The sequence below is a fragment of the Aspergillus versicolor genome (assembly GCF_001890125.1).
Source record: "Aspergillus versicolor CBS 583.65 unplaced genomic scaffold ASPVEscaffold_12, whole genome shotgun sequence".
Classification (NCBI taxonomy): domain Eukaryota; kingdom Fungi; phylum Ascomycota; class Eurotiomycetes; order Eurotiales; family Aspergillaceae; genus Aspergillus; species Aspergillus versicolor.
Window position 1 is genome coordinate 342,145 of NW_024467535.1, and position 20,190 is coordinate 362,334.

The 20,190-nt window shown below is 51.1% G+C and overlaps 8 protein-coding genes across 8 annotated transcripts; 2 read left to right on the forward strand and 6 right to left on the reverse strand.

The window, feature by feature from the left end:
• Positions 1-75: 75 nt before the first annotated feature.
• On the reverse strand, positions 76-3,719 carry ASPVEDRAFT_33267 (uncharacterized protein; the record flags this gene model as incomplete). The annotated part of the gene is made up of 5 exons (XM_040810707.1): positions 76-87; positions 123-556; positions 1,074-1,086; positions 1,210-1,695; positions 1,839-3,719. The coding sequence occupies 5 exons, from the start codon at positions 3,717-3,719 to the stop codon at positions 76-78; spliced, it is 2,826 nt and encodes a 941-aa protein (XP_040672777.1).
• Positions 3,720-3,910: 191 nt separating this feature from the next.
• On the reverse strand, positions 3,911-5,047 carry ASPVEDRAFT_201494 (uncharacterized protein; the record flags this gene model as incomplete). Its single annotated transcript, XM_040809345.1, has 4 exons — positions 4,979-5,047; positions 4,864-4,934; positions 4,606-4,808; positions 3,911-4,547 (listed from the first exon to the last, which is right to left on the reverse strand). The coding sequence occupies exons 1-4, from the start codon at positions 5,010-5,012 to the stop codon at positions 3,911-3,913; spliced, it is 945 nt and encodes a 314-aa protein (XP_040672778.1). The 5' UTR covers positions 5,013-5,047.
• Positions 5,048-5,577: 530 nt separating this feature from the next.
• Positions 5,578-8,273, reverse strand: ASPVEDRAFT_46397 (glycoside hydrolase family 3 protein). The gene has a single exon (XM_040813541.1). The coding sequence runs from the start codon at positions 8,239-8,241 to the stop codon at positions 6,076-6,078; it is 2,166 nt and encodes a 721-aa protein (XP_040672779.1). The 5' UTR covers positions 8,242-8,273; the 3' UTR covers positions 5,578-6,075.
• A 408-nt stretch (positions 8,274-8,681) lies between these two features.
• Positions 8,682-10,136, reverse strand: ASPVEDRAFT_33270 (uncharacterized protein; the record flags this gene model as incomplete). Its single annotated transcript, XM_040810708.1, has 2 exons — positions 8,682-9,916; positions 9,992-10,136. The coding sequence occupies 2 exons, from the start codon at positions 10,134-10,136 to the stop codon at positions 8,682-8,684; spliced, it is 1,380 nt and encodes a 459-aa protein (XP_040672780.1).
• A 660-nt stretch (positions 10,137-10,796) lies between these two features.
• On the forward strand, positions 10,797-13,965 carry ASPVEDRAFT_46398 (uncharacterized protein). Its single transcript, XM_040813542.1, has 17 exons — positions 10,797-10,898; positions 10,947-11,004; positions 11,052-11,083; positions 11,126-11,171; positions 11,218-11,365; positions 11,410-11,728; positions 11,770-11,840; positions 11,883-11,990; positions 12,035-12,051; positions 12,096-12,239; positions 12,282-12,342; positions 12,391-12,495; positions 12,551-12,603; positions 12,650-12,902; positions 12,961-13,325; positions 13,384-13,528; positions 13,586-13,965. Exons 1-17 carry the CDS (start codon positions 10,817-10,819, stop codon positions 13,769-13,771), a joined length of 2,193 nt encoding a protein of 730 aa, XP_040672781.1. The 5' UTR covers positions 10,797-10,816; the 3' UTR covers positions 13,772-13,965.
• Positions 13,962-16,157, reverse strand: ASPVEDRAFT_76010 (uncharacterized protein; the record flags this gene model as incomplete). Its single annotated transcript, XM_040816324.1, has 3 exons — positions 15,975-16,157; positions 15,521-15,917; positions 13,962-15,472 (listed from the first exon to the last, which is right to left on the reverse strand). The coding sequence occupies exons 2-3, from the start codon at positions 15,657-15,659 to the stop codon at positions 13,962-13,964; spliced, it is 1,650 nt and encodes a 549-aa protein (XP_040672782.1). The 5' UTR covers positions 15,660-15,917; positions 15,975-16,157.
• Positions 16,158-16,454: 297 nt separating this feature from the next.
• On the forward strand, positions 16,455-18,567 carry ASPVEDRAFT_154944 (NAD(P)/FAD-dependent oxidoreductase; the record flags this gene model as incomplete). Its single annotated transcript, XM_040808431.1, has 13 exons — positions 16,455-16,666; positions 16,722-16,956; positions 17,003-17,140; positions 17,185-17,359; positions 17,405-17,570; positions 17,618-17,687; positions 17,732-17,769; positions 17,818-17,953; positions 18,002-18,034; positions 18,079-18,137; positions 18,182-18,218; positions 18,268-18,412; positions 18,473-18,567. The coding sequence occupies 13 exons, from the start codon at positions 16,455-16,457 to the stop codon at positions 18,565-18,567; spliced, it is 1,539 nt and encodes a 512-aa protein (XP_040672783.1).
• A 100-nt stretch (positions 18,568-18,667) lies between these two features.
• On the reverse strand, positions 18,668-19,693 carry ASPVEDRAFT_65547 (uncharacterized protein). The gene is made up of 3 exons (XM_040815813.1): positions 19,607-19,693; positions 19,467-19,556; positions 18,668-19,414 (listed from the first exon to the last, which is right to left on the reverse strand). Exons 1-3 carry the CDS (start codon positions 19,679-19,681, stop codon positions 18,728-18,730), a joined length of 852 nt encoding a protein of 283 aa, XP_040672784.1. The 5' UTR covers positions 19,682-19,693; the 3' UTR covers positions 18,668-18,727.
• Between the last annotated feature and the right edge of the window lie 497 nt (positions 19,694-20,190).

Consider the following 20,190-nt stretch of genomic DNA (forward strand, 5'->3'; position numbering starts at 1 on the left):
CGGGGTCACAGCGGTTATAGAAGACGTCTCTCACGGCATCTTTAGACAGAATAATCGCGCCATCCTTCAAACTCATTAGCCAGGCTTCTATATTAGTATTATATATAAAAAGTAGTACATACCTCCGTCATGCTCACACCACCATGTTTCGCCCCATACTCGTTCCTCTCCTTCTCAATCTCCTCCTCCACGGCCCCAACAGGCACCATCTGCCCAACATGCGACTGTCCCTTTGGCAGCGCCATCGCACACATATACACCAGTCCAATAACACCAGTTTGCACCCCTGGGCCATCCTTCATCCTATCTCCCTTACCAAGGCCCTTCACAGCCTCCCCCATCGCAACCCCGCCAAACGAATGCGCGAGAGCAATAACATCCCTCCCGGCGTCGAGTTCGTCCATTATTGCTTCCCGTATGGCCCGTGCATCCTCCTCCCAGCTGGATAATGGCGGGCTGGAGTTGACGGATGGGAGGGGGATGGCGATTGCCGTGTAGTTGTGGGCGGAGAGGGCGGTGGTGAGGTTCTTGTAGTGGGCTGGGCTATGCCATGAGCCTGGGATTATTATTATTGTTGGGCTTGGCATTTTGTCTGTATGGAGGAAGGAGGAATCGTTGAAGTGGAGATGTGGTTTAATAGAGGATGAAGGCGGTTCCGCTGGCGGCTCCGATGGACCCACTGGTCTCTTTAATCGGGATTAGACCTATCTATTTATTACAAGTAATTCCATACTATATATATATATATATATATATATCCCATGTATAAGGTGGTTATGTGGTTGGGGTGATTAAAGGGCTTCTGATAGTTAAATATTAGAGAGATTTGTTCTATATTAAAATTCTAAGGATTGATTCTATAGCCGCCACGGCTTTCTGGTGCCAACTCAAGAAGCGAAGTATATATCGAGTACCCAGTCTCATTAACGAGACCAACCAGGAAGTATAGCATTAGAATAATGAGCTCTGCGTCACGACCAGAAAGCCAACTCTTGGCCCTTCTCGGCATGACTCACCATCCAAGATAACCAAGACAACTACATATCATCCAGATTCCTCCATCCCCAACTCACCTTTCCTGATTCCCTACACCATCTATATAGATATTGAAATAAAAATGACCCCCCGCACCTGGAAATCCCGCACCTTCATCGCAACCAGCCTCTCCGGCTCCATCGCGCGGCAGAACCACGATATTACATGGCTTACACGCCCGTTTCCAAACAAAAACCACATGCCGCCATATAATCCACAATCCAGATCGACAATGTCATTCGAGCAGCATATCGCCGATGTAGATTTCATTGTCATGGGCCGGAAGACCTTTGACGTTTGTATGGGATTTCCGGAGTGGCCGTATCCCGAGAGGAAGCTGCTTGTGCTTAGTACGACCATGCTGGATCGGGATCTTCCGGGGGATTCTTCTCCGCCGGGTTGTAGGGTTGTTGGGTCGATGGAGGGAGTTGAGAGGATTCTGAATGCAGAGGGCGCGACGATGGTATATGTTGATGGTGGGAAGACGGTGCAGGAGTTCCTTAAGCGGGGGTGGGTGGATGAGATGGTCTTGACGATTGCGCCTGTTCTGCTTGCAGGAAAGGGGCTGGCATTGTTTGGGGACGTGGGTGTTGAGCTTCCACAAGATGTCCATTTCACTTTGGTCGGGGTGGATGTTATTGAGGATGGGATGGTGAGTTGCTATTATCAGGTGAAATTGTAATCTGTATCCATTCGATATTGGATTATCCCGCAAAAAGACTGTCGAACAGGGCGATATCGATTCCCTGGAGATCCCAGTCGGCCATGCCAGATATCATCGGATCATCCAGTGAATCACTTACAAGTTCACTTGGAATCCGTAGCTGCTCTTGTATATCGGGATATTCTCCATTCCAGCTGTTAGTCTGATAAGGCAAGCCAGATCCACCGTGCATATGCTCAGAAAAGCCCATGTCAGGCTGCGCCGACATAGAAACACCACCCTGCTCAAAGCAAATCGTGCCAAAATACGGAATATGGATATGCAGCGCTTTATCCGTCAACTGTCCGGCAATCTCGCCCTCCCCGCTCGACGAGCTCGTGCAGTATACAGCGCCATTAGCAGCGTTATTCTCAACATCGAGCAAATGCCGGATGAGATGGGTAAGTTTCGGCGCTATCGCATCGGATGTACTCTCCCGCGCCATGGACTCGAGTATCTCAGACGTGCGCTCCATCATCCCCCGATCCGTGGGCCGGCTGTGCATGAGGAAGTTGAACATACTATTGTCTCTGCCTATATAGCTGCGGAAGCTGATATGGGCTAGACACAGAACGGTTGTCGCGACGAAGGCGAGAAAGTCGCAGCCCCGGCAGTAGAAGTGGGCTGGGTTGACGGTGCGGAAGACGACGTAGCGCGAGAGGAGCTCGCGGCTGGCGTTGACGGCGGTAATTCTGCTGTGGTCGTAGATGTTGTTGCTGTCTGAGCAGCGCAACATGTAAGGTAGATGTAGCCGGGCGAGGAGGTGGTGGTGTGTGAATTGGACCATGAGGCGCATTGTATCGCTGACTAGGTCGGACTCGTTGGTGAAGGGGGGTATCAGCCACCACTGCGGCGGCATCTGGGCAGCGGCGTCTTGGAGGAGCTTGTCTGTCTCGCGGGTCTTTGATATATCGTTGATATCTGCGGCGGTGCGCTGTGCGATACGTCCGGAGACTTCGCAGTGGAGGCGTTCCAGCCGGGCCATGGGGTCGAAACCCGACAGGTCTTTGGGGATAGCGAAGCGGCCTTCGAGCGGGGTCTGTGGTAAACCGAGCATGAGTGATAGGTAGCGGTCCATGACGATAAGGCGGAAGCAGATGTAGTCAGGGTCAAAGGCTGCACGGGTTGCTGGCTCGAGAAACTTCAAGTACGGCGAGGTCCGGCCCTGGTGTATCCCCATGACTTGAGCAGCTGCTGTGGCGCGGCGTACTGCCATCCAGGCCCGGTGCAGGTGGCCGGCGTAGTTTTGATACATGGCCTCAAGCATGATGCACTGGAGTGCCTCGACGAAGCCGAGCAGCTCGTCGTTGGTAGTCACCAGCTTGATTGCCCGGTCTACGGCGGTGGCCATGATCTCGCGGTAGGTGTCTCCTACAGGACCCAGTTTGTTGATAGCAGATGGGACGACGCCCTGGAGAAATGTACCGAGCAGCAGGAGACTGCGGGCAACCAGAACTGGATGGCATCCTGGAGGCGGCAGCTGCAGCATCTCGCGGGGCTCTTTATTGTCTGTGGGACCTGGAGAGCAGAGAGGTTGGAACAGGAGGTGCGAAAGACCAGTGGGGAGAGAGACAATAACATCAAGGTCGTGTTCGCTAGGCCAAGCAGCAGCGAGCTCGCGATATAATTCATCATACCTTCCAGTCGCTCTGTCGGGAGCTGGATGCCTCGACGGTGGATGCCTCGACGGTGCAGATGCAGGGTGCGTCTTTTGCTCGCTACCTGACACCAGATCTATGGTGTTTTTCGGACCATTTGCCAGCTGCGCGAGAAGACCTTCCACCCGCTCGAGCCTCGTCTCTACCTGGTTACTGTCTGGAGTATAGCTGTCTGGCAGCTCCTGGCTGATACACGCCGTCCCCCGTCGCCTGCAGTTGTTGCAGACTGCATGTTCGGCAGTGAAGATGCACCGCACCTTGCGTCGCTTGCATTCCCAGCAGTTGTGGGTGCCCTTGCGGACCTTTCTTCGCTCGGGGGGCATTATAATAAATATAGAAAATAAGAGGAAAATAAAAGAGGAGAAAAGAAAAAGAGGAGGTAAGACGGTTCAGCTGACAAATTCGGCCGAACTCGGAGCAGCCTATATATACTACTATACTACCTATGTATACTACTTGGAATATAATTCATATACAGTAATATAACTCATACTATCTACAACTAGACAGATTGCTAGGCCTTCCCCCTCCAGGCTTCTTCCAAAAACTCCCCCGCCTTCGCAAACCGAAACTCCGGCAGGATGCGATTCCACTCATCCGAAGCCCTAAACGATCCCTTCAACAAACCCAGCGAAATCCCCGCCGCCCCGATCTTCGACATCGTCTCAACCTGCTCAGGAGGAATAGAAGGGTGGTCCATCTTAGGCACCCATGATGCCTCCCAAGTCCCAGCCACCATATCCGCCTTGCTGAACGACTCCACCTCGAACTTCCCACCCCGGACCTTCTCGCCCAGGGCAATCAGCTCGCCCAGTGTAAGCACGTCGCCCTGCAAACCGCTGACGACCGGCCACTCGCCCTCGTACTCGATTGCGCGCGTGACGACGGCTGCAACGTCCTGCACTGTTGTGAGTGTGAGTTCGGCGTCTTCCGCGCCCTCGGCGATGATCGCCCGGCGGTTGTACAGGTCGATGGGGAATTCGACTTGGTGGAGATGCTTGGAGGACGCATAAGGGCGGGTGAGGTAGTTGGTGATCAGGCCCATGTGGAACAGGGTGTATTCCAGCACTTTCTTGTCCTTGTTCAGGTCGGCGAGGTAGGACCGGATGGTGGCTTTGTAGGCGTACCAGGGGAGATGCTCGAATGTTGTTCTAACCAGTTAGTTAGTATTACATGTAGTAATAGGTAGGAGGTGGTGGAGGTGCTTACGCTGCCCACTCGCTAGGAGCGAATCGCTTCACGCCTGCTTTGATTGACGCGTCGATGAGACGTTTCTGGTTGGGGCTTTCGACGTCCTGCTCGATGATGAATGAGAGCACGGTGTGCACGCCTTGTAGGATGGTGGTGAGTTGCTGGGTGTCGCTGTAGTCGGTCTTGACCCAGGTTACGCCAGATGTTCCGGCCGGAGCGTCCTGATACAGTCAGCGGATATCATCATAAATTATTATCACGAATTCTGAGGACAACCTTTCGAGACAGGATGACGACTTCGTGCTTCTTCGAGGCAACAAGGACATCGGTGAGTTCCTGGCCGATGTCTTCAAGGCGTTAGTAGGAAAAGTGTGCTGGGAAGGGAACATACTGCCGGAACCACCTGCGATAACGATCTTGACCATGTTTATTGATTATTTAACTGAATAGTTGTTTGTTGAGTGACTTTGGATTCAATGTTGGATCCGATATTGGATTTCGAGTTGGGATGCTGAGCTATATAGACCGTTCGACCGAGGGTTCGGCCGAACTCGTTACACCAGGTAGTCTCACCACGACAATTATTGATAATCATACTTCTATTGCGCAATATTATTAACAATTAAATCGGCCGAATATTTGCTTCCACCGAAGTACTACAATGACTCGGTTGATTAAATCAGCTTGAATGAAGCCTATGCACCCGGATATCAATGACACTCGTAGGCCTACATCGAAATACGCGACATACTCATTATGCACCACTTCTCGTTAATTACCTGGAATAGACAGATGGCTAAGCCAAGAACGCCGCAAGAAGATCATCTGGAGATGGCCGCACTGCCCGCATCGGGCGCAGCATGAAGCTGTTTAGATCAGCTTATTGCCCTGCCTAGCGGGGCTGTGTCTGTCTGACAGGAGTTGGCCATATATAAGCAAGTAAGACTTGAATCCTCTCGAAAGATATCCAATACTTTGCCCACCAACCCTGTCATAAAAAAAATATATATCCACCATTACAACCACAATAAAGTCAAAATAATCACCATGAAACCCTGCCCATCAGCCAAAACCGGCATCCTGCACAGCATCTGGGCCGTCATCGCCTCGTTCTTCCGTACATTCGGCGCCGTTCTCGGCGGTTTCTTCAAACTCTTCTTCGGCACCCTCTTCCCGACCTGTCTGGGCTTGATCGTTGCACTTCTCCTCCTTCTCGCCTTCTGGGAACTGCTAAAGTTTGTCGCGAGGAAGACGGGTCTGGTGGCGTGGTGGGGAGAAGTTAGCAGGCGGGTAGAGGAAAGGAATAGGAAGGAGAGCGAGGAAAAAGGGGATTTGGAAAGGGGACCGGACAGTGAGAGAAGGGAGCTTATTGATGCTGGGGAAGGGAGGAAAAGGATTCAAGCTGAGATTCGGCTGTTAGAAGGTCTCTTGCTTGAGAAGAGGAGGGAGTTGGATTCGCTTCAGTAATATACTGTCTGCGACTCTGTACTACAATGATATCTCTGTTTCAGCGCACTGTTTATCCCCTGCGAACCCTGCAACTTCGATCTTCAGCTGCTTCGTCCGCAGACTGAACCCATTATCCCACTTCTGTACCGGCCGAAGAGACGCTGATACCTGGACCTTCTTCGCTTTCCCTGCCTCAATATCCACAGGAATAAAGCCCAGTAAAACTCGACGTGGGAAGTCTTTTACCCCCGGCAACCCATATACTTGCGCAATAAACCGTCCTTCTCTTTTTCCAGTGTTTCTCACGGTGAAATTGACTTGGATATTGTCGTCATCCAGTTTAACTGCAGTAGCACCCTCTACCTCCCACGTTGTATATGAAAGTCCAAATCCAAAAGGAAAGGCTGCTTCAACGCCAAGTTTATCAAGTAGATGCTGACCAAACCATCGAGTATACTCAATCTCAGTAGCATCTCGATCAAAGAACGGTAGATGTGCCTCGTCCGTGGGAATCGAAAACGGGAGTCGTCCGCTCGCATCTACCCTGCCTAGCAGAACATCAGCCAGACCATGCCCTCCTTCTGAGCCGCTGTACCAGCTCATCAGAATTGCAGGGACTTTATCTTTCCAGTTCTCCATAATGACGGCCCCGGCTGCGACCATCGATACCACGGTGTTGCTATTCTGTGCAGCCACTGCGGCGATAAGCTTCTCGTCTTCTTCACGAAGGCGTAACGAGGTTCGATCACCGCCGATTCCGGGCTTCATGTCGCCGCCGGAGTCGATCTTTCCTTCGAACATGGCCAGTGTCTCGCGCTCTTCGTCTGTCTTTGTGGGAGGAAGGCAGGCTCGCAGGGCTGGGTTGTCTTCGAGCGGGGGAGTGATGTATTCGCCTTCGTCTTCGTAGGTGTATCCAACAACGCAAATAACAGTGTCGACCTGGGAAGCTAGTTTCTCTGCTTCGTCTTTTGTATCTGCGAATAGGACTTCGACATCTGGTAGAGCTTCACGGATCCCTTCGAACGGTGTTACCACGCTGGGAGGGTAGACTTGCGACGAGCCCTTGTCGCCGGTATTCGCTATATTGGCGAGACGGCCGACAACAGCGACTCTTTTGAGATTGTCAGTCTGCAGAGGAAGAATGGGTTGCCCATTGACAGGACCATTCTTCAACAACACCATCGATCGTGCCGCCACCTCTCGCGCCAGGGCTCTGTGCTCGTCGCAAAAGACAACATCCAGTCCTGGCTGGCTGTCCTGCGTCCGAACTGCAAACTCAAGCTGCTTCCTTAGAATCCTTTCGCACGCCCGGTCAATATCCTCCAAAGAAAGCCTCCCACTCTCCAAAGCTGATTCAAGATGCATGCTGCGCTGCTGTATAAATGGCGCCTCAATATCAAGCCCATTCCTCACCGACAACGCCGCATCTCTCAACCCAAACACAAAATCCGACATCACCAACCCATCAAATCCCCATTCCTCTCTTAATATCTCAATCAGAAGATCCCTATTCTGCCCCGCCCACTCCCCATTTACAGAATTATAAGCAGACATAACCCCAGCAGCACCCCCCTCCTGCACAACCCGCCGAAAATGCCCCAGATACACCTCCCGCAGCACATCCTCCGCCACCCTAACATCAACCCGAAACCTCGCATTCTCCATCGAGTTCAACGCAAAATGCTTGACACATGCCATAACATGCCCCTGCACCCCAGTGGTAAGGGCAACCCCAAACTCACCCAACAGAACCGGATCCTCGCCATACGTCTCCTGAATCCGTCCCCAAGCTGGGTGGCGGGGGAGATTGATACAAACCCCAGCATAGAAGTTTGCGCCCTGCGCTTTTGCTTCGAGACCGATGGCGTGGCCGACACGGTGTTCGAGGGATATGTCGAATGTTGCCCCGCGCGCCATGGAGACGGGGAATGCGGTGGAGTGCCCCATTACGATTCCCCGTGGGCCGTCGGTGAATTTTATCCCTGGGATGGAGAGGCGTGGGATGCTCCCGTGCGTGTAGGGGACTGGGTTGTAGCGGTTTAGCAGGATGGAGCGCTGGCCTGCCCAGAAGGGGGTGTCGCCGTCTAATAGGGAGAGGCGTTCGGCTTTGGTTAGCTGGGAGAGGAGGGTGGTTGTTGTTTCTGGAAGAGATTTGCCGGAGTTTAGGGCCGCGAGGGCGTCGGTGAATGTATATTCTGCAGACATGGTTGTTTCTTTGTAGTTAATATCAGTCTGGGTGGTCTGGACACAGATGTAGCTGACAGTTGTTGAGTATAAATACTTCGGTGGGGAGCTTGCATGCTGCACGATGGGAATGTCTGTCTGTCAGTGGCTGATATTCCGCAGGCTTTAGGCAAATAGCCTGCATTTATCCGATGTGCCATTGCTGTATTTCGATATTCCTATTCGTGCACGTTGACTGCATGAGGGGAGCTTGCATATTGGGGTCAATGAGTTGTTCTTCAATAATATCTGGTAATGGGCCTGGTGCGCTTGGTTCTCCATAAGGAATTCATTCCGTCCTCGATCTACTCGTGGGCACCATGGCTAATCAAGAACTCAACAGTCTCCGGATCCTCCCCTTCCTTGGCAATTAACAGCATAGAGTCGCCTTGGGGGTTCCTCCAGTTGATATCAACCCCCCCTTAAGTAAAGAGCACCTCGATAAAGTCCTTTCTGCAGCGATTGACGAGAATTTCAATTCCCTCGTGTAGTAGTAGACTCCCTTGCACCGCCGGGTGGCTGGATACATACCTAATAACCTCGTCACTGCCGTACTCGAAGATAAGCTCTATAGCGTCCTTGTTTCCAGCTCCTAAATCCCATGAAGGGCACCCAAATTTAAGAAAGTAGTCCAGGGCCTCCATGTTCTCACACTCAATGGACTCTTTCAAGCCATCCAATGCTGCATCTGCGAGAAGATCTGGGTGTTCGATGACCGAATGGCGCAGGATCAACTTGACAGCATCCATGTGGCCGTTGTGTAGAACTGCACGTCTATGCATCAAACCCCAAACGAGATCCTTCATATTAGTAAAGATGCATTCGAGAACCGCAGTCTGACCACTTGCAGCAGCAGCAGTCTCCATCTCCGAGACCTCGTCGCACAAGTCGCTGTCCCTGGGATCTTCGAAATAGAACCCGCTCCAAATAGATCTCATGTGCTCTTGTTCATGATGTCGGCAAACACTCTCGACAATATCTATTCGTCCTAGGGAAGCTGCTATGCGCAACGGGCTCTCGCGAATTATGTTGCGAAATGTGCTGCTTATGTGGAGGCGATGGAGACAGAAGTCAAACAAGGGGAGACAGCCCGACCCAGCTGCAAAGTGAAGAGCTGTATTCCCATTGCGGTCAGACACGAAATTAAAGTCTACTTCAGAGTTCCTCTCAGCAAGAACTTTAACCGCGCCCAGGTTCCCCCGCCGAGCCGCGGTGAGAATGGGATGGTCCAGTCCTGTTGTAGTGATTGAACAGGCGCCTGGCTCCTGATCCAAGAGTGCCTCCAGGAGTGACACACTCCCCTCGTACGCGGTAGCCCGGATGGCAATTAAGTATGACAGTTTGATTTGAATGGGCCGGACATACGCCTTCGAGCAGAAATCATACAGTCGAACCAAGGTGGCTCCATCTGTGAGACTGAGACAAATCGTCTTCCAAACCCAGTCCTGCGAGCGCGAGCCGACTTTGCTAATTCGCATTCCCGAGAGGATAAGATCGCCAGCTGTTCTTATAGTCGGAACCATGGGGTATTTTTCCTTTTTCCCTTGTCTTATTGCATGCAGGAGCATCAGCCTAGCCAGCGGAGTATATTGATCCGTACATAGGGGGACTGCATCAAGGCGCAGGAGTATATGCTCAACAGCTGCATTGAGCGAAGCTAGATACATCCAAGAAAGTCAGTCCACAATGTCCAAAATAAAACGGGTGCGCAACGGAGTAAAATGGAGCTTACGACAAACACGTCTCAGATGCAGGAACTCCAGGATTTCGCTCTCAAACAACTGCTCGGTTTCGGGTAGATTGCGGCAGAGATGGTCGAAGCAAAGCTGGATAATCTGGTCGGTCAGCTCCTGGGGGAGCATCCAAGGGGATGTCATAGCTGTTCTTTCTGGTGAAATGGAAAGAGGAAAAGAGATTTGATGGGAAGAAGTGAGAGAAGTCGGAGAAGTAAAGACAAAGCAGCCGTTTGCTATCTGCATTCACTATCCCATTCACTTGTTCGGAGTAGTATTTCCAGATGTGCTAGTTGATGCCAAATTTATTTACACTATGCTGCATGTTCTATTATCTTTAACCTCTTCAGCTTTTGCCAGTGCAGAAATGTATACTGAGACTTGTTGTGTTGATGCCTTCTGCCTGATATACAAGGCTGAAACATCACTTCAATATCGCCCAAAGTCCATGAGTTTGAGGTCTTCTTTTGTTTCGGAGGTGGATATTCTCATTCGATTTATGTATTTTACTCATTAATTAGTTTACGTCTACATATTTACCTCGGTGGTGTTACTATCTATAATAACCAGCAATAATAGTAGCACTACTACTTAGTAACCGGTAGCCAGGAATTCCATGTGGAGAGGTCCATATAAACCATATATATATTCTATATTAGTATGATGTATAACCGTCCTGTGGCAACTTGCTAATTGTTTATATGCCAAGATACACAGTTTTCTCCACCATATCCAGCACTGTGATAGGCTGTTATAAGACCACCCCTTTCTGCCTCTTCTCTCGGCAATTCCGTGATATCTGCACATCAATCCTCCAACACACCATGGACCACCGGTCGCCCACCGATCCGAGAGCCCGCCACGTCGCGTCCGCGGTGGGTATCCACCGGCGGAGCACTAATGCTTGTATGAATCTGTTTCTCTTGGGCGGGGCGTTTAGCTGACTCGCGCAAGGCCAGCGCTGCAAGCGGAAGAAGATCAAATGCTTCTACAACAGCGCAAATTCCCACCGGTAGGTTGTTTTGCTCTGTAGGTAGATGGACTCGCTAATAGTAGCAGGAAATGCGTCGCTTGTGCCAAGTCCCGGGCTGGTATGTCTGTTGTCTAGTTGATAAGCAGGGCTAATGATGTAGAGTGTGAATTTGACCTCCCTCCTGACGGTGTATTCAGAGGTGATGGGTGCGTACCCTCTGGAATCAGTTCAGATAATAGCTGATATGTGTAGATATGTTGCCACCCTGGAGGCCCGCATCCAGACCTTGGAAGCACAGTTACAGGCGGCGAATGCCCGGCCTGCTCTCGGAAACAATGTGCATCTCACGCCCCCAGAAGATGCTGAGCGTAGAGGACACCGTCCCGCGCCACAAGAACATGTAAGATCTTCTTCATATGATGAGATACCTACTGACACCCACAGGACCTCAGAAGGGCCGCTATCGGGTATCCAAGCCGACGTCCCCAAGATTCCCTGTTCAAATCGCCGCGAGCACCTCAGGCCTCAAATTTTGACATCACAGTCCTGGATATGCTGCATGGCAACGCATCGACTTCAGAAATAGAAGAGTCCCTGCCTTCACTTCCTTCCAGCGCCAGCGCCCGGACCCTGGTAGACACTGTCTATTTTTATACGCAAGCGCGGTACTGCATTGTCGACTGGACTCGTGTTCGCGAGTGGCACCAGGACCGAGATGCACTTGCTTATGCTTCTCCCCAGGCGCCAGTTGAGGCGCAGAGAGGTATGTCTCCTTGTCTTGGTTGGTTTTTCTAACATCTCCAGGAGCCTTCTTTATCTGGATTATTTATGCCATCGGTGCTCGTTTGATTTCTAATCCGGAGAATTCATATGAGGTATGTTTGTAACTATACCACTGTCACTCTCTAACTTATTAGGAATACTTTGCTCGCGCTCGATGTTATCTCCCCGCTGTCATGGCATCGCAAGACTCCGCGACAGTGCAGGCCCTTCTCTGTATAGTGCAGTACTACTTTCGTGCTCCAGTACGTGTTGCTTCTCTTGTTATCTAACGTGCTAACCCATACAGACTGAATCCCCAATCTGGTTCGTCGTCTACCTACTGTCTAATCCCACCTAACGTCCAACAGGCACCTAGTAGCGTTTGCACTGCGACTATGTATCAGACTTAGGTTCCACCGCTCCGTTTCGAATACTCGAGAGTCAAGAGATATAGACCCGTACACCGTTGAGCTTCGGAAGCGGTTCTTTTGGTGTGCTTATTGCTTTGATCGGTATGTCTCACAGTGATACAAGTAGCATATCTGACGGTCTAGATGCCTTGGAATCCTGTCAAAGCTTCCATTTGGAATTAGCGATTCGGATATTGATGTCGAGGTTCGTTGTTTTCTAAGATTTCTACGACCGACTATTGACTTGTTGTAGATTCCGGTGGATATCGACTGCACCTGTACAGACCACAACAAGATCCGAGAACTACAGCGGCTGCAGGCAGCTGGGCAGGACGGACAAGAGGGTACTGTAACGACAGTATGTTGGCAACATAGATTAACCCACCTGTCAAACGTATACTGACAACGAGCAGATGACAGCCGCCCTACACCACCTGCAAGTCTACCGCATCAGATCAAAAATACTGTACGTGTTCATCCCTTTACTTTTTTCAAATCCGCTAATATCATAGATCTAATTTCACCGGACCACATGCCCAGAAACCCTCCTTCGACGACGTAATGCGTCTCCTCTCCGAACTCGACCAGTGGCGCCAGCAAGCACCACGCAAGGACGCCAGACCCTTCCCCCAGCAGAACCCGGACCGCGTCGAGGCAACATACCTGCAAGCAATCCTCATAATCATCAGACCAGTTCTCATGGGTAATCCCATTGACCCGGCCTTGATAAAACTCTGCGGTGACTTTGCCGCCGATGCCTGCGAGGTGCCTACCCTTACCCACTTACTTCCCCATCGCCAGCCAGCCATTAATACTTATGTAGAGCACCAAAACCCTAAGCCTAAACCCGCAAACCCAAGCCGACCTCATCACAGTCTACCACTTCTTCTACTGCGGGATTACACTCCTGCAATGCCTCGCCATCGATCCGACGGCCCTGACGCCCCGGCGCGCACACCAGGCCATCAGCGCCTGTCTGAGTGCGTTGGCGATCTACACGCGCGAACTCCCCGCGGCGGCGCCTTTTCTGAGACTTTTTGAGGATGTCTCGAATTTGTTTATAAGGAATGATCACTGTCAGCCTGGTGCTGGGCCTGGGCCTGGGGCTGGGGTTGAGGTGGGACAGAGGGAGGGGTTGAAGAGGTTGTTGGATCGGATTGTTTGGAGTGGGCCGGAGGAGATTATGGGGTATTCTCACTCTTTATTACTTTGCTACTTGATGGTGTGGTGCTAACTGGTATTTTAGGATCTGGCAGTCTATATCTGGGAAAGAACCGGATGCAGGGACTGGGAATGGGACTGGGAATGGGAATATCAACCTCACGCCAAACCAGCCCAACCAACAAACAGAGACGCAGTCCGCTGCAGAATCGTTGGAGATCGAAACAATGGTATTTACACTATCCCTAACCCTACTACAGCCCCATATAATAATTAACTCTGCGCAGTACGACTCCATCCTAGGAGGCCAATCTACCGTTCTAGGCCTGGACACATCGCCACTGACAATCCCCGATATCTCGAATCTGTTTACGCCGGACGTGGAAATGGCGGGGCTCTGGGCTGGAGCGACGCCATGGTTGGATTCGTCTGGTTTGGAGTTTGACAGGATGGTTGCGGATGGGTTGGAATGATTGATTGCTCTTTACAGCTATGGTACTAATGATTATATTGGAAATGGCTAGATATGAGAGCAGAGAGATATATGATATCGTTAATGGTAAAGAGCATCAAGACTGCTGCAGCTTCTTTACGTCTGTCTCGAGGGTTTTACTCCTATATCTGTCAGCCACACCACAAGAAATGACTGAAGGAAGAAGAAACTTACTTGACCCTCTCCAAATCCCTCCCCTCAATAACCTCCTCAACATCGCTATTCCCACTCCTATTCCTAATCTTACTTCTATCCCCTCCGCCCCCCTTCACCCCCCTAACACCCGTCACCCTCCAAGGCCCACTAAACATCCTATCAATCTCCTCAACCGTATACCCCGCCATCTCAGGCACAAGCAAGAAAACATATAAAATAGCAACCGCACACCACACCGCAAAGAATACAAACGCGCCCCAGTTCTCCGTCCGCTCCAGCAGCGACGGCAGCGCATACGTCATAGCATAATGAAACAGCCAGTGAAAGGTCTGGGCCAGGGCCGCCCCAAAGGACCGGATACGGTTTGGCCAGAGCTCGCCGCCAAAGACGTAGGGGAGGGTGAGGAGGCCGACTGAGTAGCCGAGGGCGTGTAAGAATATCGCAGCCAACGCGGCTTCTCCTGCGGAGCGGGGGGCGCCGTTGTTGTTGTCGTTTTCGACTTTGATGAATGCGCCGATGTAGATGTCTGAGAGCATTTGGAGGGAGATTCCGATGAAGAGGGAGTTTCTGCGGCCGAGGACGTCGATGAAGAGGAAGGAGGCGAAGAGGCTGAAGAAGAACTTGGATAGGGCGTACATGCAGGTCAGGAAGAGGTGGTGTGTTGAATCCCCGTCGACGCCGATGATCCCGAGTACAGGTATGAAGTAGTTTGTGATGGAGTTGCCGCCGGAGAGCTGGGGGAAGACATACAGGATCAGGGCCTGTTGAACACGGCGGAGGTTGGAAGGGACGGTGAAGACTTCCTTTGCGATGCTGACGACCTTTGATGGGGAGTTGTCGTCTACAGCAGAGGATTGGATCTCTGTCTCTGAGCGGATGGCTTCGGTCATGGCTTGGAGTTCTTCCTGCACGCGAGGATGGCTAGCTGGGAGGCGTCGAAGGTGGATGAGGGCTTGTAGGGCTTCATCATGTCGATCACGAAGGAGGAGCCAGCGTGGAGATTCGCAGAGGAAGAAACTAGCTACACACCAGAGGAACATGAAGATGCACGGTGCGAACCAGACGACCTGGTATTGGAGCCTGCTCGGGGCGATGTGCAGCTGCACGCCGTAGACACAAAAGTCAGACACCATCAGCCCGATGCCCATTCCAACCGAGAACCAGGCGGCGAGGAGGCCACGGATCTCGGCGGGTGCGATCTCGACGATGGACATGATGCTGGTGACGCTCAGAGCGCCGATTCCGAGGCCTGATATTATGCGCGAGGCGTATAGCCCTGCTACGTTGGGGGTTGCGATGGCGACGATCTGTCCGACGAACCATACGCAGCAGTATAAGCGGAACGACCACAGACGTCCAACGCGGTCATTGACGAAAAATGATAGAGCAGCCCCGGCGGCGTCCCCGAGGTAGACGAGGGAGACGAAGTTCTTGATAGCACCAGCGTCGGACCCGGAGCTGATACCAAAGTGGTTCTGGAAGCCTGGGAGGGAGGGAACGGTTGATCCCATTCCTTGGTCCCATGCTGAAGCAGTTAGCCTTGCTCCTGGATAGACAGATAGGATATTCTCACTTAAAGTAACGGCAGCCGAAGCATACATCATGGACGACAGGATCAAGCTCCGGCTGAAGATGACCTCGCGCGGTGCGTTCCTGATCTGTCGGCCATAGTTCGCAAGTGATGTCTTGCTGAGAATGCCTTTAATTCCCATTCTCAGAGACGTGATATCCAGTTACAATTCAACAAGGGCAGAAAGGTAGCCACAGCAGGGCTGGCGGCATTGAAGTAGAGAGGATCGCACCCTTGAGATAAGAGTCCAGGCTTCGGCACTTCCGAAATGGAGATAACAATCTCAAAATCTGGGGTTGATCGAGATCTACATTGGCTCGAGCTGAAAGAGGGGATCTGGTTGTTCGAGTTGTTCTCGTTATCTCGTCAGGCTCAGGTGGCTGACCTTCTAGGGTTATCCCTGCGGTGATATCAGTGATCCACAATATGAAACCAACATGGATACCTTCAAACATACGAGAAACTTGAGATATCTGTATGGATGCACCAAGAGTGTTGATTCTGATACCCCAGGTCCGATCCTGGGGCCCCAGACCCCGCGAAGCTGCCACAATACAGAGTAATTCAAGGCTAATTGAATACGTAAGATGGATCCTTTGGAGGAATCATCGCCAATGATATCAGAATGAAGTTGACGCGGGGCTTCTCCAGCAGTACCAGAGTGTGAGTGGGATAGAGACGTCGCGTCAAAATATTCAATTAGCCCCCAAGCCCGGAGCCCCCGAGACGATAAGCAGAGATAAGCAGAGATCAGCTCGAGATTAACTTAAAAGGTCTCGCAATTACCGAGTCCATATCCAGTGGGGACCGGAATTGCCGCGTCTCTATCAGATCCCGGCAATTGCGAGATCTATCCCAATCTTAAAACCGTATACACGCTCAAAGGTAGTTCAAGCACTGCCTTGTCCATCTTGAATAGAAGTGTAATACTGGCACAATGACGACTCCCGACTCTCGCGTTATCATCGTCGGCGCCGGCGTCTTCGGCCTCAGCACGGCCCTTTGGCTGGCGCGCAGTGGCTACAAGAACGTCACCATCTTCGACCGTCAGCCCTACGACAGGACCTTCTATAACCCCGCCGATGGGTGTGACTCGGCGTCTTCGGATATCAACAAGATCTTCCGAGCCACATACGGCACAAAGGAACAGTGAGTCTGCACACCCATCTACATCATCCCCGCCCATAATATTAACCATCCGCAGCTCGCAAGACCTCGCCTTCGAGGCACGGGATATCTGGCTGCAGTGGAACAAGGAGATTCGCGAAAGTGATCCCTCTGCTCTGCCCCCGTCGCTCACCACGGAGGATGAGCTGCTCACCGTCTGCGGGCTGTATAACCTTGCAGACGGGGATGAGATGATCGACTTCTACAAGACGAGCCTGAGCTCAGTGGAGGCGACGGCGCCCAAGGGATTTCGGGATTTGCAGTTTGTCAAGGTGAGCAGCTCACTTCCAGTCTACGATCAGTGTTAATACAAGATAGGGAAATACCAACGACGAAGAACGTGCATGGAAACTCGGGGCTGAGTGGGGGAAGAAGTACCATAATTTCGATCATTTCAATAACAACGCTACGAATGGCTTTCTGGATGCGGCTTCGGGGGTGACACTGGCTGACAAGGTTCGTCTTTCTCTAGTTGTATCGAATATATCTGACTACTGCAGGCATGTGTATATGCTCGGCATCTCTGTGAAAAGGCCGGGGTGAAATTCGTCCTCGGGAAGCCTCACGGAGAACTCAAGCAGTTGATCACCGAACAATCAGGGGCTAGCAAGAAAGTTACTGGAATCCTCACGCTAGATGGCCGGAGTCACTCTGCTGATCTTGTTGTTGTTGCTTGTGGGTGCCCTGCGTTAGTGTCAAGAGCCCTGTTAATGTGTATAGGCGGTCCCTGGACGGCACATGTTGTGCCTGAAGCCCACAGGAGTGTTGAAGCCACGATGGGCACGCTGATGTTCATTGACATTCCTGAGCACCGGAAGGATCTCAGAGAGAAGTTCCACCCTAAGAACATGCCCATCTGGCGCTTTTTGCGGGGTGAAGGAGATGGGTATGCATCTATTCCTTAAATACCATCATTAACTAACAGTATTATAGGGCCTACGAGGGAGGTTCCTTTCCTATCACCAAGGAAGGCCGAATAAAGTTCGGCTTCCGTGCTCGAAAGGTATGAGCGTACCTCTAATTTATATATCCTGCTAACTCATTAAGTTCACCAACTTCCAAGATCACCCCACTCAGAATAATATGTATGCTATGACCAGACCTTGTTAGATATTCAATGGCTGACCTGATAGCCGCCTCTCCACACCACGCACAAAATACAGCCCGAACCCTATCAACACCGTGCCGCTCTACGGCCTCAGTCTGATGAAGCAGGTTATCGGCGGCATGTTCCCTGAACTGGCTGAGTTTGGATTCACAGATAGCAGGGTCAGTCTGCCATTGTTATACATTAAGCCCATGCTAACATATGTAAAGTTATGCTGGTACACGGATAGCATCGACAACGAGGTAAGTACTCTAGTGTAACATAAAGCTACTACTAACCAGTATAGTTCGTAATCGACTACGTTCCCGGATACTCCGACTCACTGTTCATCTGCACTGGTGGCTCGTAAGTACAACATCTTCTCGTAAGATCAGAACTGACAACTACAGCGGCCACGGATTCAAATTCCTCCCTGTTCTTGGAAAGGTCAGTCTCAATGTCCCATTCTAGACAGCCAAGCTAACCATGCCAACAGTACGTCAAGAACCAGCTCGAGCGCAAGCCCGACCGCTTCACGCCGTTCTGGAAGTGGCGCCAGGTCCAGGCGGGAAAGAACTGCAATGGGCTGGAAGAAGGAGAGAATGGGCCGCGTGAGATGAAGAAGCTGCAGTTGGCTAAGCGTGAGTCCTATTCGCATACTTTTAAGAGGTGTCTATGGATACATGCTAATCTTGTGGCAGCTGAACAAGATTTCAGGTTTGACTCTGAGAGTCTGACTGGGCTTCCTGGTCGGATTCAGAAGGTTACTCTGGGGAAGGAGAACTCCCGGTTGTAACTGATGCGTCTAGATGGGAATTAGGGTCATGGATATATTTTTCATTACTCGCACCGCATTCTCTTTTTGCCCGTACTTGGAATAAATATGATAAAGTACATTGTTCTATTCAATCATAATAAGACTATTACATACAAGCTTGTAGAAAGTAGAAGATCTATCAATTCCACCCACTCCCTCCACGATCCATATACAACTCCACGTCCTCCTCAGGATTAAGCGTATTCTCTCTCAACTGCTGCCCATCACTCCAATTCCCACAACTCACCGAAACCCAGTCCGCCCCGTCTCTGATCCGGAAAGGAAGAACCTGTCCCCTGTGGTTGATCGCCAAGTGCAGCACCCATCCCTCTTCACACGCCTTGCGATCTGCAACAAGTACAAGAAGCATCTGCCAGTCTTCAACTTCTTCAGCGGGAGGAAAGGCACCTAGATTCTCAATTCGACTACCGTCGATCTGGTCAGGACAGTGCATCAATGCGGTGAGAACGTACGAGGGTATACATCCAGGTGTGGGAATGGCGACACCGTCTGAAAATTCAACATCGCTGCTCTGTGTAGAAAGGATAGAAGAAGAAGAAGAGAATTGCTCCTTGTCGTCAAAAATAAAGAACTCATCGATCATAAGCCTCATCTCTCCATATTCGGTCGAAATGACCTCAACCAAATGGGCATAATCCACATCTGCCTTCTCCTGGCTCGCTGGATCATTATAGTCGCCATACCACGTCCGAATAAAGAGCGTACGCTCTATTTGTCCGTTATGGGCCCGTTCTCTAGGACTTAGAAGGTTTTGTGGGACGTTGTTCGGGATTTCTTCTGGTAGTGGGATTGCGCCGAGATATTGCTGTGTATTTATTATCATCTATTGTTTGAGATAGAAAATGGACTGAGGGTACTCTTCGCCCGTATTTCCCTAGTTGAATCCACTCTTCGACGAGCTGTTTCTTTTGTTGCGTGGTGGAGAGGGAGGCTGGGTTCCATTTTGCCTGTATTATTCGTTGATATTAGCAGTACACGGTCTAAGGTGTTCACTAACTATGACATAGAGGTCAAAAGGGAGGAAGCCAAATTCAGGCAGGTCGAGGCCGTTGAGGTCGTCGTCTGCCATCATATAGTGCTTGACGGGGTAAATAATGAAGAGCAAGGATTAAACTGCAGGAAGAGGGGATTTTAAGTAGGTCCAATACTAGGCAGCAGTTGCCTGGACCCAAGTTATCAGATCAGCCCAAGCATACTCTAGATAAATAATCTAAACAGTATCAACCTTCCAGTTTGACCGGCAATGCTGATCACAGTGGAGAAACTTCGTTATCCACCTCGTATTCAGCAAAGGCTTTCTCCTTTGCTTTCTCCTTTTCTCCTTTCTTCTTCCATTGAACTCTCCAAAATGCCATCGCTACGAGATCTTCCCCCGGAGATTGTCCGTATGATAGTTGATTACACAAAAGAGCCCAAGGCGTTGTGCCTTGTTTCGCGTAACTTCGCGTCCATCGCCCGGCCAAGAGTCCGCCGCGAAGCCCTCGTAACCGCTGCTCGCAGAAACGACGCGACGCGGTTCAAATCCATTTTATCCAAGTCAGATTGTCTCGATGGACAGCTACTGCGAGCCCTCGTCCGCAT